Raw genomic sequence first — 27,761 nt, forward strand, 5'->3', positions numbered from 1 at the left:
AAAAAAAAAAAAAAAAAAATTAGTAGGATGGTGAGCTGTCCCCAACACACAGCAAAGCCTGTGAGATCTTGGGACCTCATCATAATTCTGGTAGTATCTTCCCTCCAAGAGGGTATGTGAGAGCTTTGTTCTCCATATATCTAAAACCAAAACCTAGGATTTGGGTGCGGTGGTCTCTGACTGTAAGCCCAGCAGTTTGGGAGGCTGAAGTCAGAGAATTGCTTGAGTCTATGTGGCAGAGGTTACAGTAAGCTGAATCACACCACTGCAATAAAGCTTGGGTGATAGAGCGAGACTCTGTCTCAAAAAAAAAAAAAAAAAAAAAAAAAAAAAAAAAGATCCAGGCTTCTCTGTTTGTGCATATGTACACAAACACCCAAATGTATTCCAAGACCATACTCTCTAAGTGACAGCTGAAACATCAATTTTTTTGCATGCTGTCCAGAGATGAGCCTTCTGCTCCAATGGGAACTTGGCTCTAACAGCTCACAGACCCCTTTGGGAAGCTGGAGAAATAAAACACTCCCCACTACGCCTCACTACAGAAGATTAATATAAGTCTAGTGAAAGAAGAATTTTAATGCACATGAGATGAAAGAAGCCAGATGCTTTCCTATTTATGTCCTTTCCAACTGTTTTAGAGTACGAGGGATAGGAGTGTAGCAAGGCTTGACCTACAAATCCCAGGCCTGGTGCTCATGTCAATCCCAAGGGCAGAAATATCTCTGCTAGAATCCTTCCAGCTCACCTCTACTGTGGCTATGAGTGAAAGCCTTAAGTCAAACGGGAGCTGCAGGAAGCCACACTTACTGCACTGTCCAAGAATAAATCAAAAGCTTTTAATAGCAAGAAGTTAAAAATAAAGCAGCACATCCTTAAAAATAAAATTTCCTAAGACTGACAAAATAAAGGATGAACATGCGCTGGCTGTTTCTTAACCACTAGTGGACAAGCAAAGGGAAAAGCACACAAAGACCCTTTAAATAGTAGGAGCATGGCATATGAAGATAGCCTTACAGACCAAATGAACTACCAACTAAGCCCACTCGCTGTGAAACTCTTAAGAATTCAAGTGTATATTTTTAAAATGAGAGGAGCTTGTTAGTATCAATACTCAGTGGAGGGCAGCGTCCTAAAATTAAATTAGAAACATCAAGAACCGGCAGAAGTCATAAAGATGAAATGAGTCGTGACACGTAGAAAACTGAGCACAGTGCCTGGCCCAAAGTAACCACTCAATAAACGATGCCCGAGGTTGTTACTGTTGTTCTCTATTCCTTTCTAACTTTCTAATCCCAGAAGTTCTCCCTCCAGGTAGCCTAGGTTGGAGGGGGGTAGTGTCCTTACACAGGAGCTCCCAAGCACTCTAAAGTGAGCATAACCACCTCTGCTCTGCCTCCTCTCAGACCAATGGTGGCATTAGACTCTCACAGGAGTACAAACCCTACTGTGAACTGCACATGAAAGGGATCTAGGCTGTGCACTTCTCATGAAAGTCTAATGACTAATTTACCTGAGGTAGAACAGTTTCATCCTGAAACCATCCCTCCCCAACCCCATCCACGGAAAAATTGTCTTCCATGAAACTGGTCTGTGCTGCCAACAGCTGGGGACAGCCACTCTAAAGGTCGTGTGTGTGTGTGTGTGTGTGTGTGTGTGTGTGTAATCTAAGAGCACTCATGGCATCTACAAAGCTACACACACATGCACAGTGACTCGTAAAAGGATTTAAGAAAAAAATCTTGGATATCCAAGGGTCCCAGAAGTCTTTTGCTCATGAGAGCCACAATTCATGAAAAGACAAAGCAACGCCTGAGGACATAAAAATTCAACAAGAAAAGCCCTCCATCCCTGGAATGCCTTTACCTTTTTAGTCCTTCTCTGGTAGGCGAAGGCAATATCCTGTCTCTGTGCATTGCTGCGGTTGGTCAAAATGTTGACAATGGTGACCTCATCCACACCTGTGAAAATACAAGTTGTTAATCGTTACTCAACCGTATACTCTAGCATCTTGAGCTTACCTAGAAGGTGTTAAGCAGAGTCTTTCAAACTGAAATTTATATACTGTTTTCCAAACTGAAATACCAAGACACCAAGATTTGTTTTGTCTCTTTTGTCAGCATCCTCTACCTACCCAATGCACATGCTCTCTTTCCTTTTTTCCTGAGAACCTCAAACCTCAAGCTTAAATAGACCTTTTAAATATCTGTGGTTTAAAAACTATTTTATTCATAAATTGGTTTCTGGAATCAACAGCAGGAGGTGCATTTGTGGGGCTTTCGCAGTCAGATGGAACAACAGAGATTCAGTAGGATTTTAAATCAAGGTCCCCAAATTGCCATTTTACTTGGGATTTAATAGACAGTAACTGCAAACTGAATTAATAGAGATAATTATTTATATTTATTGCAGGATTATAGCTATATAAGCAGCTAGGTATAATTTCTATAATTATAAAAACTGTCATGACAAATGAGTCAGATTTAATATGGCAGTTGTATTTTAATAGCATAATTGATTAATACAATCATACTTATTGAAGACAAAATTGTCCTGTAAGGAAAGTAAACGTTCCACTGCTTTTAATCTTCAATAGGCAATTTTAATAATCAATTTTATAACTTTATTAAAAAGAGTAAGTGTTTTAATCTAAATTAAATCTAAATTGGGAGTTTTTGAAGTGCCACCAAAATATTTTAGTACCTATTTTAATTGGAACATGTGTATTTACAAAGATAAGCAATGCCTTCTGGTGTCTGAAAGTTTCCAATTTTATATTAGAAATACTCCTAACATCCCATTTAACTTAAGAAAGTGCAGTTTTGAAAATTCGGAACGTGAAAAGTCTCTCTCCTGACTGATTATTAACTTTGTTTAATAAAAGGTAGAGTCTTTGCCATAACTGGATGGGCAATTCTTGGGTGAGAGAGTACAGTTGCTAAAACTGCAAGGTCACTTGCAAACTACAAATGGTTTGGCCTAAAGAAAATCAGAGGAGTCCTGAAGGAACAGAGAGGTCAAAACCGTGATGCTTTGAGACAAAGACAAACAGCAGACCGACAGAGGAGGTATTCTGAATTCTCAAGTGTGTTAGATCAGAAAATATAAAGTTAGAATTTCTGGGTATAAAAATAAATAAATTTTTAAAATGTATATGCTCATTTAAAAGCAAGTCCATACCAATATGCTGTCTATCTTAACTGTAGCATCCATAACTTTATCTCTGATTTTTAGAGTAGCCAAGGTAAACCCAGAAATCCAATTGCTGGATATGAGATTCAGCTTCAAAGATGCTTATTTCAGCACTGTATATATTGAAAAGTAAAGTAGGAAAACCACCTATGTCCAATAAGAGGCTGATTAAATGTTCTTTTTTCCATATGAGATACTATGCAGCCATTTAAAATGCTGGCATAGAAGTATTAACTAATGTTGGAAAATATCCACAATNAAAAAAAAAAAAAAAAAAAGAGGTTGCAAAGCAGTATCTTCAGTATACTCTCATTATTGTAAAATGTATATGCATTATAAGAAAATATCTAGAATTCTCTATATAAAAATTTTAATAATGATCATCTGAATGGTGGGATTATGTATAAATTTTTCTTTCTTTTGATTATTTGTACTTTCAAAGTTCACCATAATGACCACAAATGGGTTTTTTAAAATACCCAGTCAGTGGCAGGCAGTCATTGCTCTAACTTCACTTCAAGAGATTCCCTGTGTAGCTCTAAATACTTCAGTCACAAGAAAACGCAGTATGCATAATAATTATTAATTACATCTATATAATTCTCTTCAGTTTCCAAATGTCCTAAGACAAGCTTTATTATTTCATCCTTACAACAACCAAGTGGGGATAGCTGTTTCTATTTCTCACGTGGAGGCTCTAATGTTCAGAAGGACTGCATCCCACTCCAGGAGGAGAAACATCCCTGTTACGTGTGTCAACATTTGCCCTCCTGGGGTCTCAGCTTCCACATTTGCACAAGTAAGGGGGCTTGAACAATGATCCCCCAGCCAGGTCTGCTTCTGCGAAACACCAATGGGTATAATAGAGCTTTAACTTGTATTTCGTTTCAATTAGGAATGGGCAGAAGAGATAGATTCAGAGACTCTAAAATGCCCACAAAGTGGACGTGTGCCTGGGCTGCTGTGCACGCATGCCTAACCACACCTGCGTGTTCACTTGCTCATCTACTCTCTTGTTCTGTCTCTCAAAATTCTATGGCTCTAGCTTCATATCAGGCAAACCCCTTGCTTATTAATGGGTTTTGCCTTGTACTTAATTTTATTACCTACAACTGAAAACGCTGAAGAACTAACACAAAATACAATTCTATACTCTAACCTCAATTCTAATACTTCCAGAAGTCAATCTAGGGGCCGCTGGCCTGAAGGCATATCATGAACACTGACCCATAAAAAGTGTTCTCTGATAAAAACAAATGCAGTCTGTGTTTGGGTCCGAATGTGGTTCTTGGCCCACCTTCATTAAAAGCACGTGAAGCACTTATTAAAAACACAGTCCCTTGGGCCCCACCTGAGAACCACTAAGTAAGACTCTCTAGAACTTGGGACCCAGGAAGCAGCACTTCAACAATCTCCCTGGTAATTCCTTATTTGAGAATCACCAACAGAAATGGATAACCATGGGTGGGAAATGGAAACGTCTTTAGAAATCTACCTGTCCAAAAGACTTTGATGTCACATCTACCAACTGCTTCTGCGAGGTACAGGGTTGATTATAATTTTAAGGAAAGACATGCTTACTTTTGTCCAAACAACCCAGATGAGAAGTAACATCTAAAAAGAGTTCCCTCCATAAGCTACAATGCAGTCCCACACTCTTAGTCAATGAAACAGCTTTTTGCCTTTCTTTCCATAGCAGCTACGTGTCCAGCCAGCAGAGATAGAATTCAATCCAATTATTGGAAATCCCCATAAAGAGCCCTGGGTGGTTAACCTGAATCTTACCTAGGAGGCAGCAACAACCATAGTCTGAAGGAAGTGAAATGTATTTTATCTAAATTATTTACCAAGCAAACAGCCAGCTGAGATGCAGCATCTAATGAGCTGGGACTTTACAAGTGAACAGTCCTAATCCACTGCACAGGTACTAATGCCAGTAACTACAAAGCAATGAAATGGAGGCTACTTCTGCAAGTGGAATCCCCTCCCACCGCCTTGTCCAAGAATCCCACCTGCATCAGCTATTTATCCCACACCACTGTCTGCATGTTTCAAGCTGACCTGGAAAAAGGAAAAATCATGGAGCCAGGATCAACTGCTTGGTCAAAGCCACTTAAGTCCTGTCCTATGCTGTAATACCAAATACATGTATCTGCAAATGGGATTGAACCCTCTTATCTTTAGAACACTGCTGCTTCCTGTTGACCTGCTATTATAATTGGTGGGGCCATTTATTTCTGTGGAAAATTGTTCAGTACAGGTTGAGGCTGCAAGGGTCATCCGGTTAGTCATCATTTCTACCCAGGATGCAAGTGAAGGACTCAGAGGAAACCTCAAATACCTATGTCAGCACAATCATCATCAGCAATGCACAGCCAGTGCCAGGACACCAGAAAAGCTCTCAATTGAATACAGTGCCAGATGCCCAGGGGGTGGGGTTCTGCCTCCCTGGATTTATACTCTCTGACCTCTCGTGTTCCAGTGCTTCAGGCAGTGTTTGCTGTGGGGAAGGGCCCAGGGTCTAAAGAAACTGTGTGGGTGGGGCAGGGCATAGAGAAGAAACAGCAAATCTGAATAACACTTTCTTTCCATCCTCTTCCTCCTGTGTCTGATATGAGTGATCACAAAGTCATCTAAGCAAAGGCTCTCCCCAAGAAGAGTGATGCGGATAGGGCAATTCCATAGAATGTAGGTGAGAACATGAATTCTGTGATCCAGGCAGATTTTTTACAATTTTTTTTCAAAACTAATAGAAGTTACAGCTTTCCAATATTACTGAGGAACCAAGACACCGATGGGAAACACTACAAGGAAGTCTTAAAGCATTTACTACTTGAACAAAAATAGCCAGTTAACCTAATTAGCTAACTACAACAGTATTTTCAATACTTGGATTGTGAGCACCCCAGAGGCCAGTCACTGCTCCAAATGCCAGTCAATCCGAAGCAACAGCTTTGCCAAGGGAATGCCAGGGAGGCGTTGCTGACAGCAGGATGACAGCAGAAACCTGGGGGTCCTGGGTCCCGTAAATCATTCACCATATTTTTCAAGCATAGAGCACATTTGCAGTCTAAAATGATGGCTGAATCCAAAACCACAAAATCAGCATCCTGGAGTTTCCTCCTCCTCTCTGCGGGTAGAAACCCCAAGTCAGTTCCAACGTCTGGCATTCCATGGAAAATGTGTGTCTTTATTATCCATGGCAAGGCACCAACAGTCGTTCTGAACAGGATGCTGACTCACATCTGCGGAGACGCACTGACTGCACAAAGAAAATGGATTTCATTTGTGTTTGATGAAGCGCTCAGGAGGGTGGGGGCTGACTTGGAAAACAAAGGAAAACTGTCCATACTTCTCCTTTCCTAGATGATAGGGAAAACCACTACTCGACTAAGATTACTGAGGATACCAGTATCAAAGCTGAGAAGAAACCATCTTTACAAAAAGAAGATCAGAGGCAGGCCAAAAAGAGAGGACAGGGCAACAGAGCTATGGGTGTGCACACGTGGACATATTTCATTTATTAGAATAATAGTAACTTTTTGCCAGGCGCGGTGGCTTACATCTGTAATCCCAGCACTTTAGGAGGTCAAGGCGGGCAGATCACCTGAGGTCAGGAGTTCGAGACCAGCCTGACCAACATTCTAGTGGAGACAGGAGAAACCATGTCTCTACTAAAAATACAAAAAATTAGCCAGGCGTGGTGGCACATGCCTATAATCCCAGGTACTCAGAAGGCTGAGGCACAAGAATGGCTTGAATCCAGGAGGCAGAGGTTGTGGTGAACCAAGATTGCACCACTGCACTCCAGCCTGGGCAACAAGAGCAAAACTTGGTCTCAAAAAATATATATATATAACCTTTTACTGAGCCAGGCGTTTTTATGAGATGTCCACATTCTATCATGTAATTCTCATCACGCCCATCTCAGGTGGGTGCCATTGTCATTCTGGTGGTACTAATGAGGAAACAAACGCTCAAAGAAGGCGGAGAGACTCACTCGAGGTCACACAAGCAAGACACCTGCAGGGCTAAGACTCAAACCAGGACTAAAGACCGTGGCTCACTGCACTGGGCAACTCTGCCTCCTGTGATACAAAACAATGCCAAACTTGAAAATAAAGCAAGAGGAAGACAGCCTATTCTCCAGGTATGTGCTAAAGCACCATCCCACAGGCCCAAAGACTCCTGTTGAAGGAACCCGCTCTTACCTGACTTACTACTTACTACTGATTTAGGTGTAGATTCTGTGCAGTTACATGTTAACTTGCAGATTTGGGTCCAGTAGAAAGGAGAACCCCAAAGGTTGTGGCTTCATTGCCCCATAGGATATTAATGGTCTTGTATCCAGCTCAACAATCTTTCTTTTTTTTTTAGACACGGTCTCACTCTGTTGCCCAGGCTGGAGTGCAGTGGTGCAGCCATGGCTCACAGTAGCCTTGACCTCCTGGGCCCAAATGATCCTCCTACCTCAGCCTCCTGAGTTGCCGAAACCACAGGCACTCACCTCCAATGCCCAGCTAACTTTTAAAAATGTTTTATAGAGATGGGGCCTCCCTTTCTTGCCCAGTGCCTCCCAAAGTGCTGAGATTACAGGCAAGAGCCACCATACCTGGCCAGGCCCAACAATCTTACTCCAACATTCTTTTCTCAACACTTACCAACATCCAGTCTCTCAAATTCTCCATGAACCAGACTTGCCTCAATGCATTAAATAAATGTTTAATATATGCTCATCTTATGAGTCAAATTTGCACTTTTTTTTTCTGTCTTTCCCTCCATTCTAGCTCTTTTTTATGGTTACTAATAAAACTGTTAGGAACTTCCAAGCCTAAAATAAAAAATAAAAAAAAAAGACCCTTTCCTTTGAAATATGTTTAAAAATACTGAGCACACCCCTAAGTTAATGTTCTCTTCCCTGTTCTCCCCTTACTACCAGACTCTTTGGCAGACTGGTCTAAACCTACTCACTCTTCTATATCTACTCAGGCTCTTTCAAGGCGGCTTTCAACCCGTTAACAGTGGAATCAGCAATAAGTTCCCCATAACCAATCTCCTAATTAGCAAGTCACACAAGCTTTTTCAGCCTCCATCTTCCCCTGCCCCGCTCCCTGTCCCCCAGCTTTCTGCCTGTGACACTTCTGATCACTTTCTCCTCTTTCAAACTTTATATATCTATATATATATTATTGCACTTTAGGTTCTGGGGTACATGGGCAGAACATGCAGGATTGTTGCATAGGTACATACATGGCAATGTGGTCTGCTGCCTCCGTTCCCATCACCTATATCTGGCATTTCTCCCCAGGTTATCCCTCCCCAACTCCCTACCCCACACTTTCCCTCCCCAGTACCCCTCAATAGACCCCAGCGTGTCATGCTCCCCTCCCTACGTCCATGTGTTCTCATTGTTCAACATCTACCTATGAGCGAGAACATGTGGTGTTTGATTTTCTGTTCTTGTGTCAGTTTGCTAAGAATGATGGTTTCCAGGTTCATCCATGTCCCCACAAAGGACACGAACTCATCGTTTTTTATGGCTGCACAGTATTTTCCATGGTGTATATGTGCCACATTTTTCCTGTCCAGTCTATCATCGATGGGCATTTGGGTTGGTTCCAGGTCTTTGCTATTGTAAACAGTGCCACAGTGAACATATGTGTGCATGTGTCTTTATAATAGAATGATTTATAATCCTTTGGATATATACCCAGTAATGGGATTGCTAGGTCAAATGCAATTTCTATTTCTAGGTCCTTGAGGAATCGCCACACTGTCTTCCACAATAGTTGAACTAATTGACACTCCCACCAACAGTGTAAAAGTGTTCCTATTTCTCCACATCCTCTCCAGCATCTGTTGTCTCTAGATTTTTTAATGATCGCCATCCTAACTGGCATGAGATGGTATCTCAATGTTGTTTTGATTTGCATTTCTCTGATGACCAGTGATGAGCATTTTTTCATATGTTCGTTGGCCTCATATATGTCTTCTTGTGGAAAAGTGTCTGTTCATATCCTTCACCCACTTTTGAATGGGTTTGTTTGCTTTTTTTTCTTGTAAATCTGTTTTAGTTCTTTGTAGACTCTGGATATTAGCCCTTTTCAGATGGGTAGACGGCAAATATTTCTTCCCATTCTACTGGTTGCAGGTTCACTCTAATGATTGTTTTCTTTGCTGTACAGAAGCTCTGGAGTTTAATTAGATCCCATTTGTCTATTTTGGCTTTTGTTGCCAATGCTTTTGATATTTTGGTCATGAAGTCCTTGCCTATGCCTATGTCCTGAATGGTTTTGCCTAGGTTTTCTTCTAGGGTTTTTTATGGTGTTAGGTCTTATGTTTAAGTCTTTAATCCTTTGGATATATACCCAGTATGTTAATTTTAGTGTAAGGTGTCAGGAAGGGGTCCAGTTTCTGCTTTCTGCACATGGCTAGCCAGTTTTTCCAACACCATTTATTAAACAGAGAATCCATTTCCCATTGCTTGTTTTTGTCAGGTTTGTCAAAGATCAGTTTGTACCTTTTTAAAATTATACTTTGACACTTCTTGATACCACATTCCACCATCTAGCTCCTACAAAGGATGTGACATAAGGATGTGTCAATATGTGTAGAGGACTGAGCTGAAATTTTTACATACAAATTGACTTACATTTGGTAATCTGTAGGTAATAATTTGCCACCTGGTAATAATCCATGGCCACTAAAGGGATAACCCAACTGAGGTTTTTTTCAACAGAAAGAGCTAGAAGACTGTCCTCTAAGGAAAGACATTAATAACTCAGCAGAGGGAGGGAGTACTTCCCAATAAGCCTATTATGCCAGCCAGCCAGCCAGCTACTAGGCAAGATTTTAGGGAGAGAAAAGCTCCCCTCCCACCACATGACTACCCAAAAGCACCTTCAGCCATGGTGCTGGCTGGCCCGGAACCCCTGCTGTCAAAGTCGCCCCTCTGGGTTATCCAGCACAAGCGAGCACTCTGTCTCCAGAGCATCTCCCATCAAGACAGGATGCCCAGCTGGTGACAGATGCCAGGGGAGGCCTCCGGATAAGTGGCAGCCACAATGCTGTGCTCTGGAGACTCCATGCAACTCACACCTGTGAAATCCTGGGGCACATGAGTTCCCTCCCTAGGCCTGGGGGTCTCACTCCATAGAACAGAGATGATGGTAATCCTTTTTTTTTTTGGAGACAGAGCCTTGCTCTGTCACCAGGCTGGAGTACAGTGGCGGAATCTCGGCTCACTGCAACCCCCGCCTCCCACATTCAAGCAATTCTCCTGCCTCAGCCTCCCTAGCAGCTGGGACGACAGGCACACGCCAGCACATCTAGTTAATTTTTGTATTTTTAGTAGAGACAGGGTTTCACCATATTAGCCAAGATGGTCTTGATTTCTTGACCTTGCAATATGCCCACCTGAGCCTCCCAAAGTCGTGGGATTACAGGCATGAGCTACCGCTCCTGGCTGATAATACTCATTTTACCAGGATGCAGAAATGACTGGCTGAGTTAACAACTAGAAACGCATCTACTGCCTTCATTCAGCTTCTCTGTCACAAGCCTCACCCCTGCCTGCATGTGATTTGTCTGTGAAAATATGGGGCAAAGAAAGGTAGAGAACATTTTTGCCATTGGCACACATGGATGAGGAGTTCAGTTACATGATAAACTCTGGCAGCTGCCGAGAGGTGGGAGAGAAAGCAGGCATTGCACAGGGTGAAAGGAGACAGGGGAGTTGGGTGCCTCTCCCAAGTCTGGCACAGCTGGGGCACACAGTCCCAGCTCAGGGAAGCCTAGTATAGTTAAGTGCCTAAGAAGCGGTTTTGGTCCAAAAATCAAGTTTCCTACATTTCCTTTCTGCTCTGATCTCACTTCAGCTGAGTTCCTTAGAAAAAATTTAAGGTAACATCGACGTGGTAATCTCACCGGATACTTTAATCATCTAGAACCCTGTCTGCCTTCCAAGCAGAATTACATTTCTGAAATAAGCTACAAGGCCAGCAGGAAAACTCAAAGTATGCCACTGCTCAAGATTTGAATCAAATCAAATCGTCACTGAAGGAATATGCATAAAAAGCAAGCACTGTATTACTCCCCGCTACTCCATCAGCCTCATGGGACAGAAAACAAAAAATGTGATCAGATGTGAGAGAAACTCACATATCCACCCCTAACTCACTCGACAGTGGAGAACTTTCTTGGCGTTGCTGACACAAGATTAGAATCTGGTTACTCCCATTGTCCCTGCGTGAAACTGGTATTTGGATTCCGCAGGGAAAAGAAGTAACAGGTTTTTTTTTCTTTTAAAAAAAGCAAGAGCTGAGGAGAGGCAGGTGGTGAAAGCTGATGCCTGCAATTAGAAAAGCACCAGGGACTCCTCTCCCAGAGTTTGATAGCTACGTGGCTCAGGTCTGGCACCCACATAGCTACAGAGGCAAATATCATTACAGACAAAATCTGTACTGGCAGAGTCTGGGTGGCTGTGATTCAGCACTGGCCTCTTTGTTCCCAGCACTGCTGTAAGATGAGAACTCAGTCTAAAGTAAACTTGAACACAGAGAGAAAGCCTTAGCAACTGGGAGGGGTCCACCCCTCCCGTTCCAGTCCAGGAGGGTGAGAAGGCCCTGGGCTACATGAGTCACAGAAGAGCTCACACTCAGACCTGCTCTTCTTAATTTAGCTCCTCACTTGAAGCCCTCTTTTAGAGGACAGAGGCTACTTTCCCGGGCCAGTCTGCCTCCTGGCACCCTCAAGACAATACATTCCTAATTGCTCTGCTCAGCCAAACGAATATAACTGGTGTGCAGGTGAAACCAAAAATATCCATCCTGGCTTGTTCTGCACTGGCAGGGGATGTGAGACTTTTGGTCACAGAAATCTTAAGCAGTTCTATTTTAAAAGTATAAGAAAAAAATAAGTGCGAAACTTGGTGCATTTATGCTTCTATACTTGTGCTTCTGAGAAAGGGGGAAAACACAATCGCCCGCTTTTGCATCCCTTCCGGAGAACACAAACACTGCTAAAATCAAAACTGGCAATAATAGGGCAACTCATTACCCTCCCCTTCTAGAGAGAGACCAAAGCTATACCAGTTTATTGGCACTTACGCTAACTCTGGGGTTGTGCTGCTGCTAATTACAATCTATTTTCTGGAGTCTAGATTCATCCTTTTCTAATTTAGCTGACTTTCCTTTCTAGTTATTTGGACCCATATGGTAAACCATTCACAGCTGTGTTGTACACGCCACAGTATATATTTAACCCAAGGCCAATCTAAACCAAGAGACTCCTACAGATTAAGTCTCAGAAACCTCTTGTTAATTAAGCAGTATTACTACTTTTGCATGACTTTACTCAGTTTCTAACTAGACATAAATGAAGGTAAGTCATTGCATAGTCTACCTCAAGCTGGAGCATACAAAAAACAATCCCGCATTTGGTTTAGGCAGAATAGGCAAAAAAAATACCAAGATCCCTTCAAACCAGAAGCAAAGCAGACTTATTTTTATTTTAGCAGTATTGTGCTTTTCCCCCCTTCTCACAAAAGCACAATAAACGAGTATATAGCATATGATGAGAATACAGACCAAGAAAAAATTGGTTCTGCCTTCTCAGGGAGAGCTTGTTGATGCTGCACACTGGCTGGGCTGAGAGGTGAGGTAACTGTGTGGCTGTTTGAGGTGGGGAGGAAGGAGGCTGCACATTCCTGAAAGAACAAAGGCAGAGGCGTGCTCCTTAGAGGGTCATGAACAGAGCTGGAGATGAGGCTAGAAAGGATACTCTGTAAAGGTTGAAGCAGAGAGGTCTCTTAGAAGACAGATGGCATAACAGCTCACAGGATTGGGGGTGACAAGGGTTAGGGGAAGGGGTGAATAAAAGCTGCTTCCCATACACTGGAAATTGAGCCAGGACAGGTATTTTTGGTTTTGCCTGCACACCTGGAGGTATATTCATTCAGCTGAGCACAGCAATTAGGAATATATTCTGTCGAGGTTGCCAGGAGGCAGGCTGGCTGGGAAAAGTAGCCTCTCTTCTCTAACAGAGGACTGCAAGAAGAGCAGGTGTGATGGACAGCTCATCTGTGAGAAGGGCCTTCCTGACTCCTGCACCCATGCCCTGGCCATGCAGGCAGTGCCAGCCCACAGGTCTCCTAACAGCACTGCCCTCCTAGCCATCATCCCACTCCAGGCCTGCTCCTGTGCACTATCGCTGGGGGCTGATTAATCCTCCTCCAAGGTGGCCTGCTCCCAGCTCTTCTTCCTGAGAGCATACAGACCACAGGGAAATCAATGGAACATCACACAGAACAGGTAACATCCCAGCACACTCACACACATGTGTACATACCGCCACCCCTGTCCAAGCGAGAAAGAGGCCCAGAGAGTCATTGCTACATGGTCCTTTGACTTTCGTTTCTATTAACACTTGAGGTTTATATCATGTGCTTTGACGTCAAGGAAACACCAACTACTTAGCACTGTGTCTTCCCGATAAAGGGTTTTACGTGGGAGTGAGACCAAGGTGTGGTACAAGCTTCTTAATTACACTTAAGGTAAAAGGCATTCTAAAAAAAGAAGGTAAGATCTTAATTAGCTCATTTTTAAGTGGTTTTAGTTATCTGGTATCTAATAATATCAAGGAGAAGGAGCAAAGAACAAAAGAGTTGTTATCCTTCCCAACTAATGACTTCCTTTTTGTTTTTAATTAAGTTTACTGCCTCTATTATGAAAGTAATACAGGTTATCATAGAAAATTTGCAAAAAACAGAAATACAGAATATACTGAAATGAAAAGGATCAATTGCCCACAACTCCACATACAGGCATACCTCAGATACTACTGGTTCAGTTCCAGACCATCACAATAAGGCCAATATAGCAATAATGCCAGTCACACAAATTTTTTGGTTTCTGAATGCATACAAAAGTATGTTTACATTATACTGTATCTATTAAGTGTGTAATAGAATTATGTCTAAAAAAATGCATACCTAAATTTTAAAAATATCTTTATTTCTAGAAAATGCCAGCACAGAGACATAAAGTGAATAATAATGCCACAAACCTTCAACTGTAAAAACCACAATATCTACAAAGTGCAGTAAGGGAAGCACCATGAAGTGACATATGTCTGTTTTCGTTGCCAATGCCTTTTTTTTAATTAACAAAAAAAATTGTAGACCAGCCACAGTGGCTCACACCCATAATCCATCACTTTGAAATGCCAAAGCAGGTGGATCACTTGTGGTCGGGAACTCAAGACCAGCCTGGCCAACATGGTGAAACCCCAGCTCTACTAAAAATACAAAAATTAGCCAGGTGTGGTGGTGCACACCTGTGGTCCCAGCTATTCAGGAGGCTGAAGCAGGAAAACTGCTTGAACGCAGGAGATGGAGGGTGCAGTGAGCCAAGATTGTGCCCCTGCACTCCAGCCTGGGCAACAGTGTAAGACTCTGACTAAAAATAAAAATAATAAAACAGAAACATGGTTGTGATCACATAGTATATACTATTCCACTTCCATTTCTTGATGTAACTGACACATTTAAGGCGAATGGATGTTAAAATGAGTGTTAGGAAAGTCACTGTAGTGACAGCTGCTCAGCTCTGCAAATACATCACCAAAAACAACGAACTGTACACTTTATATAGGCAGATCATCTGGCATATAAATTGTATCTCAACAAAGCTGCTGAAAATTATTGATAAACTTTAGTTTTCCTACCTACATTCTGCAGACATTCTGTGTAATATAGGGAGTTACACATTATCTATGTAATATAGTTTTACGTAATCATGTATTTAATGATTATAGGGAAGTATACCTCAAGACATACTTCCCAACTAAAAGCTGTATCTAGTTTTTTCACTATGATAACCAATGCTAATATTAACATCTTTGGTACACTGAACTCTTATGAATATCATATTCTTTCTTCCCAATCGTTTCCTAAAAGGATTTAGGGTTTTAATAATACCAACAATCTAGAAATTATTTTAAAGGACTAATAGACTTTTCAAAAACTTAGTTACTCTCTAAAATTACTAAGCATCAAAAATAAATAAGTAAGCGGGGTGCAGTGGTTCATGTCTGTAATCCCAGCACTTTGGGAGGCTGAAGTGGGCGGATCACTTGAGGCCAGGAGTTTGAGATTATCCTCGACAACATGGCAAAAGCCCATCTGTACTAAAAACACAAAAATTAGGCCGGGCGCAGTGGCTCATGCCTATAATCCCAGCACTTTGGGAGGCCGAGGCAGGTGGATCACGAGGTCAAGAGATCGAGATCATCCTGCCAACATGGTGAAACCCCGTCTCTACTAAAAATACAACAATTAGCTGGGCATGGTGGTGCATGCCTATAATCCCAGCTACTCGGGAGGCTGAGGCAGGAGAATTGCTTGAACCCGGGAGGTGGAGGTTGCGGTGAGCCGAGATCGTGCCATTGCACTCCAGCCTGGGTAACAAGAGCGAAACTCCGTCTCAAAAAAAAAAAAAAAAAATTAGCCAGGCATGGTGGTGCATGCCTATAGTCCCAGCTACTTGAAGGCTGAGGTATGAGAATCGCTTGGACCCGGGAGGCAGAGGCTACAGTGAGCTAAGATTGTTCCACTGCACTCCAGCCTGGGTGACAGAGCAAGACTCTGTCTTAAAAAAAAAAAAAAAAAAATATATATATATATATATATACACACACACACACACACACACACACACATACATATGTGTGTGTGTGTGTGCGCGTGTGTGTGTGTGTATATAAAAATAAGTACATAAACAAATAAATAAAAAGTGATCCTAAGTGAAACGCACTGAAGATTAACTCTGGGGAAAGAAAGGAGACAGGGAACCTAAAGCTAGACCACAGTATGAGACTTATCAGAAGGCAGTAAGATTTCAGATGGACGATGTTTTTCATATCTGAAAATAATTCAGGGCAAAGAAAAAAATCCATTTCTCACAGGTGGGTGCTACACATCATGGCGCCTAAGAACACAGGCCTCGGGCTGGACAGAGCTACGTTCAAATCCCAGTTTGATCCAAGGCCAACAGACCTCAAGCATACTCATCCTGAATTGTTACCACCCAAAAATTGGGGATGACAGAACACTTACATCAGAGGTTACTTTGAAATTCACCCGAGATGAATGTTCCTTAAGTGCTTGGTACAATACCTGCCCATAATGAGCATTTCATAAATAGTTGCAATGATGGTAATGAGGATGACAGCTGCTTTTGATCAAATGGGAATGTCGAAATCTAAATCTTAGCCCTCCAGACGTTTCTGTCTAAAAACTACTGTATTTTTCTACTAACTCCAAAAGGGCCTGAAGGTATTTTTATTACCATGAGAGTTTCACCTGTGACCAGAGTTCATTTGCGCAATCTTTACATTCCACTGCACTAAGTGCTTTCTCACGCAGGGATAAAAGAAGTCTTTGTCACATGCTTGTGAAAAGCACCATCTTTGCTAGATGAGTTAAGTGCTAAACTTAGTGTTGCTGCAATGGCATTCTGGGAAACCACATGAATCTAGGAACATCCAAATAGTGAAACAGCATGGGTTTTAGGGAAGCAGACCATGTGGACGTAGATGTGCACGTGTGTGCGTGTGTGTTTTAAGGTAACATATTTTGAGTACCGTCTACATGCCAGGCATCATCCTAAATGCTTCATACTTTACAACGATCCTGTGAAGTGGGAACTTTGATTAGCACCACTTTATAGGCAAGGAAACTCTGTCTTGGCAAAGTTCCGTGTTTTCCTCGTGTCAGATGGCTGATGGGTGAGTTGTGGAGCCAGCATTTGAACCTGGACTCACACATGCTCTCATCCACTATGCTCCACTGAGCAGAAGTGACTGTAGTGAAATAGGCCCTGCAGATTGTAGCTTAATTTTCTGATTTGTAACTTTTGGCAAGAATGGTCACTTAAATAAAGCATCAAAAAACAAAAAAAAATTGGGCCAGGTGTGGTGACTCATGCCTGTAATCCCAGCACTTTGGGAGGCTAGGTGGGCGGATCACCTGAGGTCGGGAGTTCAAGACCAGCCTGACCAACATGGAGACACACCGTCTCTACTAAAAATACAAAATTAGCCAGGTATGGAGGTGCATTTCTGTAATCACAGCTACTTGGGAGGCTGAGGCAGGAGAATCACTTGAACCCAGGAGGCAGAGGTTGAGGTGAGCCAAGATTGCCCCATTGTACTCCAGCCTAGGCAACAGGAGTGAAACTCCATCTCAAAAAAACAAACAAACAAAAAGGTTTTTTTTAAAAGGTCTAATTTGGATGCTTCATTATTCTGCCCTCAGTTGTGCAGGCAGTCACCTGGGGGGGGTGGTCCACAGCAGCCCCCAAGAACAGAAGGCTTCCCAGAGGCAGATGATGCAAACGCTTACATCTTGTTAGAACCATAGGACATAAGTGGATTTTTCTACTCTCCTTTCTGTCTCTGGAAACAAGGTCAGCAGATTCTCCATGGTTTTAGGAAAGGTAGCCATGTAATGTATCCTCTAAAATAAGACAGTTCTGAGAGTGAAAGGTACACTATTAGTAAATATGCAGGCATAAACCAGGACATCACCCTAGTTATAGGTTCCCAGGTCATCCTGGTTGAGGCATCTCAGTCTTTCAATGAAGCATATGTGAATTGCTTAAGTGTGTCAGTAAGTTAAAACGCTGTACATAGAAGAGAAAAATGTGACATGGTTCTTCGCCAGGGACATGAACCAGCAGCTCTAATTGTGTGGGTCACATCTGCATCCCAATATGGCCTTATGGTGACAGGAGGTGCTTTATCCAAGGGGGGAAAAGTGGTGAATCACAAAGGTCAGCACAAGAACTGCAATATTTTTCAGGAATTCAGGGGATAGGACAACCCCAAGGACTGCTTCATTAATATAAGCCCAGAAAGTCTGAAAATCCAATTTTGTAGATCCAGAAAACAATACAATGACCTTAATAAGCTCTTGCTCAACCCTAACCAATTAGCACTTTATTTGCTATATTTTTTTAATTTATTTTTTGGTACTATTGAGATGAAGTGAATGTATTTATTTGCTTTATTTCAAGAGGAAGGCTTGTATGCCTCCTGGTCTTCTCTTACTCATAACTGAGGAAACACACTCATAAGGACAGCTCTTCTAGTTCCAGCTCCAGCCCTAACGAGCAGCAGCACTTACATGGTTGGAAAAAAAGAGTCTGAATTTTTGACTGTCTAGAACAATCTAAGAGCAAAACAGTAAGGTTTTCCCAGCATTTTTTCAGAAACTGTAATGAAATTCAGGGGGACTCAGAACAAGAGATGCCCTTAGAGACCACTATGACCAACTTCTTCCTTGCAGAAGAAAGACTGAAGGCTCAAAGTGAAGAGCTGCACCCAAAGGATCAGATCTGGCTCCCAGCCCGATTCCCTTTTATTACATTGCTTGGTTAAAACACTATCTCAAGTTGCAGATCTCTCCAAAGAGAAGGAAGGATGGAGGGAGGGAGGAAAGGAGGGAAGAAAGGAGGGAAGAAAGGAGGGAGGGAGAGAGGAAAGGAAGAAGGGAAGAAGGGAGGGAGGGAGGAAGGAGGGAGAAAAGAAGGAAAAAGAAAGGATGGAGGGAGGGAAGGAAGAAAGGGTGGAGGGAAGGAAGGAAGGAAGGAAGTAAAGGAGGCATGGGTTGAGCTAGGTTTGGATCCAACCCATCAAAGCCTGATGACAATTTCCAATTACCAATGTATGGCGATTTGAGGGAGAATAAAGACACAACCAAAAATGTCTCAGTAAGACCCTGACAAGAAGAGGACAAATGTATCACCTACCTTTGGTCTTGATGGCTGTTTCAATGTTCAAAGCATCCCGCTCAGCATCAAAGTTGGTGTAGGCTTTGACTGACCCATATGCACTTGGGGGTGTAGAGTGCTGAGGTTAAAAGATAAACATACTCAAATGACACATATTTAAAATCCTCTTGTTGAAACAACAACTCTTTATTGTTCCCCCCCACACCCCCAAAACAACAACTCTTAATATGTTTTCCTATTGTTTCTTTCAATAGTTCAAATCATTCTCACAATCATTCTCACACTAGGTAACTAGGTAGGTATTAACACACCATCACATTTCAGACAAGCAATTTCATTTTTTTCTATTAAGAATTCTTCTTCAAAGTCTCAGCTAGTTTAGAATATGCTATCTCAATTTCAACCTTTCACCTTACTTTCGGTGAGAGTTCAAAAGTAGACCACGCAAAGCTGGGAACTGAAGCCAGCATTCGTTCAGGAAGGCTCTGAAGACCTTTAAACTGGGCTGGCAACAATTTGAAATAAGCTGAAAATGTGGAAATGCCTGAATGACAAGGGTGTTTAGCCAAGGTTCTGCTACAGGCACATGCATTTCTACTGGGCGGTTGTTGCTAATAGTTCAGAAACGTGAGGGAAGTAGCTCCTCCTACCTCTTGACTTTGGCCACGGCGGCACCTCGCTCTGGCCAGACTGCCCACATCCTCCTTGTGTCTTCTCCCTTCTCTCCTCTGTAGCCTTCCCTCTGCCTGCATTAACACCATCCCTTCTGCCTACACCCTCCACTCTTCCTAGGATTTCTCACTGTCTTTTAAACCACAGCCTCTTCTTTTCCCAAAGCTTTCCTTTTGTTAGGCAGGGTCTCACTCTGTTGCCCAGGCTGGAATGCAGTCATGATCATGACTCGAGGCAGCCCCAGCCTCCTGGGCTCAGTTGATCCTCCCACATCAGCCTCCCCAGTAGCTGGGATTACAGGCACCCGCCACCACACTCAGGTAATTTTTTCGTATTTTTTAGTAGAGACAGGATTTCACCATGTTGCCCAAGATGGTCTTGAACTCTGGGCTCCAGTGATCCTCCCATTTTGGCCTCCCAGAGTGCTGGGAATACAGGTGTGAGCCACCATGCCTGGCCTTTCAGTGCTTTTCAAAGCTCATTATCCTTCCTGATGTGACAGACGGGAACTCTCCCACTCCAGATTGAGGTAAGGACAACGCGTGCTTCTTAGTCAGTCCTCCTTTCAAGGTATTAACTTCCCTCCTTCTCTGAAATGCTCTTATAGTTTTCCCTCTCCCTGCTACCCAGTCCCAAAGCAAAGGGCACACAAAGAGGATGGACACTGTGGTTGTGGTTGGCTGGTGGAGGAAGCATCACTGCCCACCCTGAACATCAAGGCTCCCATCCTGCAACCCACCCCCACCCCCCCAGCACATAACGCCCATATAATGTGATGACCTGGCTTTGGTGCAGTGCACTGTGAAGCGTGAAAAGACCAAGAGAACTTGAGTTACTTCTCCACCCTCAGGCACCACACTGTGAGCCACCCAGCACCCGCACCATTCCATTTTATCAGCACTAAGACTGTACAGGTGAGCAACTAAGAGGCCTTCCTCCTAGATGTCTCCCCAGACATGTCAGAAATTCAAGTTGAGTATTTGACAAACGTTTCCAAATGCACTTGTGAGGACTATCTTGTCCAAATATTAAATCCAGTTAATATTTATAACTCTAATGCAATGCATTATCAAAGTCTGTTCCATCTAATTTCATCACTTAACCTTTCCATTGAGATACACTTGATGACGTGGAGCACACATTCAGAAAAAAAGCAAAGTGCTATTCTGAACTACTCAGTGTGTTTGCTATGGTAGCTACAAAATGTGGATGAAATCTAAGGAAAAACATTTTCCCATTTATTAAGAGTGCCATCAGTTATTTACAAGGCAGGCAGTCAGCCACGGAGCCATATCATGTATGACTGCATTTACCAGGAGGTATATTGTCTTGTTCCAAAAACAGTGAGTCGGGAACACTTCTGTGTAATTTTATAGTGTCTCTGGAAATCAAATTAAAAAGAGAACTGAACATATTACCTATAAAATCCACTTGTCTAAAATCAAATTAGTGAAGTAAAGTTGAGTAATCTCTTCTTTCCTTAAACTAATGGGGAACATGTGACATTTTCTGTTTCTGCCCCATCTCTCCACACACAGAAATATACTAAAGCAGAGTAACTTCAGAGGCTAAACAAAAAGTCGTCTTACAAAACTTATTAACAAAAACAATCTAAGTCCATTAGAGAAACAAATTATTTAACACCTGAATTTGTCTGACCTCAACATGCAGTTTGTATTGTTGCCAAAAACAGCATGCACACATTTCAAGAAGACTTTTTTTTTTTTGAGGTGGAGTCTCGCCTGGTCACCCAGGCTGCAGCGCAGTGGCACAATCTCGGCCCACTGCAACCTCTGCTTCCCTGGTTCAAGCGATTCTCCTGCCTCAGCCTCCTGAGTAGCTGGGACTACACAGGTGCCTGCCACCATGCCCAGCTAATTTTTTGTATTTTTAGTAGAGACGGAGGTTCATGAAGTTAGCCAGGATGGTCTCCATCTCCTGACCTCATGATCTGCCCACAGGTGTGAGCCATTACGCCCAGCAGAAAAAGGTTTTTTAAAAACTCTGTAGGCTTTATACTCCATACAACCTGCACTTGCATAGTTTCCATTAGTTTGAACATTTTGACGGCAAGTGCCATGCACAATACAGAGGGTCTCGCATCAGGTGACCCAAGTCACTGTCAACCCTCTGTTGAGTGATTCATTGCATTTTAATTTCAATCACAGCATATTTTGAAAGATCTGTAGGATAAGGCTACAAATCAGTATCAGTGCTGAGTTTATGTAAAAGCCATTTCTGCCAAGATGACCCAGAAGATGTATAGTATCACTAGTTATTTTACATATTCATAATTAATATTCCACTTAATTCTAAAAGTATTTGAAACAATTTTAATTTCACATATAGCTTAAAATTTTTAATTATATATATAAAAAGAAACAAATGCATCAGAATTTCTAGGTTCACATATTTCCTATGAAAGAAAATTAAATTTAGGCCAGGCGCAGTGGCTCACACCTGTAATTCCAGCACTTTTGCAGGCTGAAGAGGGCAGATCACAAGGTCAGGAGATCAAGACCATCCTGGCTATACGGTGAAACCCCGCCTCTACTAAAAATGCAAAAAAATTAGCCAGACGTGGTGGTGGGTGCCTATAGTCCCAGCTACTCAGGAGGCTGAGGCAGGAAAATCGCTTGAACCAGGGAAACAGAGGTTGCAGTGAGCCGAGATTGTGCCACTGTACTTCAGCCTGGGCGAAGAGTGAGACTCTGTCTTAAAAATAAAATAAAATAAAATAAAAAATAAATTAAAAGAAAATTGGATTTAATTCTGAGTTCCATAATAGCGAAAGCTAAAAAGGAAACAGATGAATTATAATAATTTCATTATATTCTTGGTTTTTAAAAGAAATATCCAAGCTTTTTTGAAGAAAATCTTTTCCAGGTGCTAAATTTTTAAAAATATAGGTCCCCATCTGGAATAACATCCTGGACACTGTGAGAAATCCAAAAGATGCAGAATTATTTTCAACATGGCTGTAGCTTATGCCAACCAGTAATAAAATCCTGGGGCATGACATTAAAAGTCATATATCATCTTAACAGTTATTATCAATGACATGCTAGGTGTGGCAGAATAAAACTCCAGCCATTCCAGTGTCACTAATGCTGTCCAGTTTTAATGTGATGCCAAGAAAAGTTTCCAGTGCCATGATATTTCTTTCAAATTGAACTACTAGGAACCGCTGAAGTATTGATAAAGGGGAGGAGCCAAATGATGACTGTCTGAATTGTCCCTATCTTCCTTAGATGTACGAAAAAGAGAGTAACATGGTTATCCAGTGAGATGTCTGATTTGCAAAAATTGCATAAAGTAAAAGTGATATACTTACATCACCCTCCAAGCTGAGCTTGCACAGGATTTCGTGAACGGTAGACATTTTGAAGGAAGCTGGAAAAAAAGAACAAAAAGTCTTTTTGAAGAAGCTTTCCTTTACCCTGAAGCACAGTGATTCATTATACTAATTTCTACTCCTTGGATCATTTCATCTGAGAATATTGGAGTAATTTTTGCAAACAGATGTAATTCCCATGTTATGATTGAAAAATCTAAAGCTCAGAGATGGTCTGCCTTGGGTTGGGATGGACCACTGAACTAGCCAGTCGTTCTCTTCCTCTGTGTGAATAGAACCTGGGAGACTGATTTGTGAACACAAAAACGAAATGCTCCCCAAGGCTAACGCAACCTGTTCAGACAGGACCAAACTGAGTCTTCTACTTCTCATAAAAGGTGATGAGCTTGCCAAAGCAGACACTACTTCTGTATTTCTCACAAGTAATTAAACATATTGAGATGGGCCTGAAAGCTACGATGTGAACTAAAATTAGTAGCATTTTCGTGTTGCCCTAATTCTTAATTGGAACCTTTATTATTATCCATAATTACTTTCTTAGTCCAATGATGCTTGGAAGATACTAAACTATTTATGAGAAAGACGATGGACAGATTTTCTGACCTTATCTCACTCCATAAAGGACTGTTTTGTTTAAGATTCAAAATGGCTGAAATGAAGTCATCTTCTTCAGTTAATATACTTAATGGGGAAGCAAAACAATAGCCTGATGAATTGGCTTTCCAGCTTTGCGGCCATACAGTTCTTGGAATTGATACACTTAATCCCTGCCAAAAAGGAGTGCTCAACTGTCGGTAAACTTCTCTCAACTGAGACAAGACAGGTCATCAACATAATCACCCCCAACATAAAGAAAATAGCATAGAGCCGCATCCTGAAATAGACAGCAATGACATTTAAACTGCAGCACTCCTGCTTTGGTCTCTTTTTGCTTAATATTCTTTGATCAAGGAAACTGCACACAGGCAAATTCAGCTTTCTCTTCTCTTCAGTTTGCTTAGTCTAAATATTTTCATAAAACTGGTTTTGGAGAGAGTATTTGACACAGACATTTGCTAACTTATAGGAACATTTTGGACTAAGCAGATCACAGGCCTGGTGTAGGGTGGGAGGTGGGAAAATGTAAGAGGAGAGGATTCGCCTTTAGTTGTGGTGAAGGATATATTTTTGCAAGATTCTCCTAGACCACTCCTCTCTTCTTAATGCTCACAGAAGCTTTTTACGCACAGTGAAAAGTCAGCCAGTCGAAGATTTTCTGCTTCTCCCACACTCACAACTCTCAGACAGCCTCCCCACCCTAATATGTCCCACCGATGGGGTGTAATTCTGGTTTGTAAAAAGCATTACTGGGCCGAGCACAGTGGCTCACGCCTGTAATCCCAGCACTTTGGGAGGCAGAGACAGTAGGTCACGAGGTCAAGAGCTCGAGACCAGCCTGCCAACATGGTGAAACCCAGTTTCTACTAAGCATACAAAAATTAGCCGGGCATGGTGCCACGTGCCTGTAATCCCAGCTACTCAGGAGAAGAATTGCTTGAACCTGGGGGGTGGAGGTTGCAATAAGCCAAGATCACGCCACTGCACTCCAGCCTGGGCGACGGAGGAAGACTGTCTCGGGAAAAATAAAAAAGCACTGCTCTAGAAATAAACTCGGGTACATTCAGACATGGAATATTATTCAGCACTGAAAAGAATGAGCCATCAAGCTGTGAAAAGACACAGAGGAACCTAAAATGCACATTGCTAAATGAAAGACGCCAACTGAAAAGTTAACGTACTGTATAGTTCCAACTTCATACCATTCTGGAAAAGGCAAAATGATGGGGACAGCAAAAAGATTAGGGTTCAGGGGAGGAGGAAATGAATAGGTAGAGAACAGAGGATTATTAAGGCAGTGAGATGATTCTATAAGATACTGTAATGGTGAATGCATGCCATACATTTGTCAAAATCCATGTACAACACTAACAGTGAATGCCAATATAAACTATAGACTTTGAGTATGCAGCTTCATCAGTTCTAACATATGTACCACCCTGGTGCAGGATGTCGATAGTGGGGAGGCCGTGCATGTGTGGCAACGGAAGAACATGGGCGTCCTTTGTATTTTCCATACAACTTTGCCATGAACCTAAACCTATCCTAAAAAATGAAGACAATTCTAAAAAGTCTTGCCCTGTAGCAGAACCATCCAATACAGTGACCACCAGCCTCACGTGGCTACAAAGCATCTGAAATATGGTCAGTCCAAACTGAGATGTGCTGTAAGTGTAAAGGACATACTAAATTTTGAAGACTTAGTATGAAAAATACATTTAAAAATCTCTCATTAATAATTTCTTTGGGCCAGGCACAGTGTCTCACGCCTGTAATCCCAGCACTTTGCGAGGCCGAAGTGGGCAGATCACGTGAGGTTAGGAGTTTGAGACCAGCCTGACCAACATGGTGAAACCCCATCTCTACTAAAAACACAAAATTAGCCGAGGGTGGTGGCGCATGCCTGTAATCCCAGCTACCCAGGAGGCTGAGGCAGGAGAATTGCTTGAATCTGGGAGGCAGAGGTTGTGGTAAGCTGAGATCACACCATTGCACTCCAGCCTGGGCAACATGAGCAAAACTCCGTCTCGAAAAAATAAATAAATAATTTCTTTTTTGGTAAAGGCAGGGTCGGTCTTGCTATGTTGCCCAGGCTGGTCTCAAACTCCTAGACTCAAGTGACCCAAGCTCTGAGAATATAGGCATAAACCACTGCCTCCAGCCCAATAATTTATATATTGATCATATATTACAATTACAAATATGACATGTTGAATATATCTTATTTCCATTTAATTTAACCTATCTACTTTGACTTTCTTAATGTGGCTACTAGAAAATTTTCAATATATGCAGCTCACATTCTACTTCTATTGGGCAGTACTGGTCTGGAGGAACCCAGAGAGCCATTACCTAATCTAAATCCCAAAACCTTTTAACAGTCACAAATTTTGAGTCTTCATGCTTTTTTTTTTTTTTTTTTTTTTTTCTTCTTGAATGTTTCAATAGAGACAAGGTCCTACTATGTTGCCCAGGCTGGTCTTGAATTCCAGGGCTCAAGTAATCCTTCCACCTTAGCCTGCCAAAGCATTGGGATTACAGGAGTGAGCCACCATGCCTGGCTTTGTTTTTTTGAGACAGGGTTTCTCTGTCACCCAGGCTGAAGTGCAATAGTATAATCATACCTCACTGCAGCCTTGATCTTCAGGGCTCAATAGATCCTCCTGCCTCAGCCTCCCAAGTAGCTGGGACTACAGGTATGTGCCACTACACCTGGCATTTTTTTTTTTCCCCCAGTAGAGATGATCTCTCATTAAGTTACTCAGGATGACAGTCTTCTTGACAGAGAAGAAATCTCCAACTTCAACGTGGACCAAAAAACATTGTAGAGGGTCTCATCAGTATTCCTCAGCCTGAGAATTACCAAACCAAGGTGAAATTCCTAGGATGGACATCAAACCACCTAGGCCCTGGCCTTAACTATCACTCCTGGACTCAGTCAGAACCGGACCAGGACTGCAGCAGGGGATAAATCGCTGTCATCTGCTGTACAGAATTCTAGTCTCTACCATAAACAGGCAAGAAATAAAAATGTAAAACAACAGCAAAAACAGGGGACCAGCAAATCAGAGTTGCAAAACAGAGTTGTTTCCACTTAGAGCGTATAGATTAAATTCTACTCGTTTATTAAATCAGGTACCTCACGTCGGTTCTGATGTTTAGAGAATCTCAACTAGAGGCATGCTAACTTTTCATTGTGTTGTTCTTTCAAGTTGCCTTTCAAGCTCTAAGCACTGGCTTTGTAGACTGCAGCCTAACGGTGTCCCAGGTGGAACTCCCCAGTACTGTGCAGATCAAAGACAGGCAATCTGATAGGCTTCTTTACACTCTCCATTCATGTTAATTCTTCTCCCACAGCCACAACACCTTGAGGAGACTGTTAAAAGCCCAACAAGTCTTCCTTCCTATTTCACCATTCATAACTGTCCTGCTCTTTCATCAAATCAGGCCTGCATGCCACCATCAACTAAATCTATTTAATCTTGTCAAAATCATTTGAAATCACTCCTCTGTGGCTTCCTCTTACTCCGGCAGAGCCCAGCCTTCAAAGATGAGCATCAGAATCCAACCTCAGTTCCTTCTGTCTACTCCCCAGCTAATGCAGACTAGGGCCGAAGTGTGACTTGCCTCTCTGCAGTCACCACTACTTTAGCATCTGTTCCAACAGGGTCACCACGACCCCTACTGCACAGAACTCTCTCTTGCCTTTCAGTGCCAGGGCACTTTTCGATGCCATTTCATTCATCCGTTCAGCAGAATGTTTTCAAGTGCCCTACATGTGCCAAGTATTCAAATGGTGAAAGCATCAGTATAATTCAAAGCAGTAGGGAGTATATGGTTGACCTCATCTTCCCTACATAGTCCCAGGCCCCCTACAGATTGAAGAGTATCATAGCCAGGTATGGTGGCTCACACCTGTAATCCCAGCACTTTGGGAGGCCAAGGCCAGAAGATCCAGGCCATCCTGGCCAACATAGCGAAATCCAGTCTCTACTAAAAATACAAAAATTAGCTGAGCGTGGTGGTGCATGCCTGTAGTCCCAGCTACTTGGGAGGGTGAGGCAGGAAAATCACTTGAACGTGGGAGGTGGAGGTTGCAGTGAGCTGAGATGGCACCACTGCACTCCAGCCTGGAGACAGAGCAAGACTTTGTC

At 42.3% G+C, this 27,761-nt stretch overlaps 1 protein-coding gene across 1 annotated transcript in view; it reads right to left on the reverse strand.

Moving 5' to 3' along the window:
* Positions 1-27,761, reverse strand: part of ANXA2 (annexin A2) — a 51,525-nt gene that overhangs the window by 15,172 nt on the left and 8,592 nt on the right. Inside the window, exons 2-4 of the mRNA XM_017531918.2 lie at positions 22,990-23,048; positions 19,002-19,101; positions 1,867-1,961 (exon numbers count right to left, since the gene is read on the reverse strand). Coding sequence (XP_017387407.1) covers positions 1,867-1,961; positions 19,002-19,101; positions 22,990-23,037 — 243 coding nt within the window. The 5' untranslated portion in view covers positions 23,038-23,048. The remainder of the gene's footprint in view (positions 1-1,866; positions 1,962-19,001; positions 19,102-22,989; positions 23,049-27,761) is intronic.

This window comes from Cebus imitator, unplaced genomic scaffold, assembly GCF_001604975.1.
Source record: "Cebus imitator isolate Cc_AM_T3 unplaced genomic scaffold, Cebus_imitator-1.0 Scaffold74, whole genome shotgun sequence".
NCBI classification, from domain to species: domain Eukaryota; kingdom Metazoa; phylum Chordata; class Mammalia; order Primates; family Cebidae; genus Cebus; species Cebus imitator.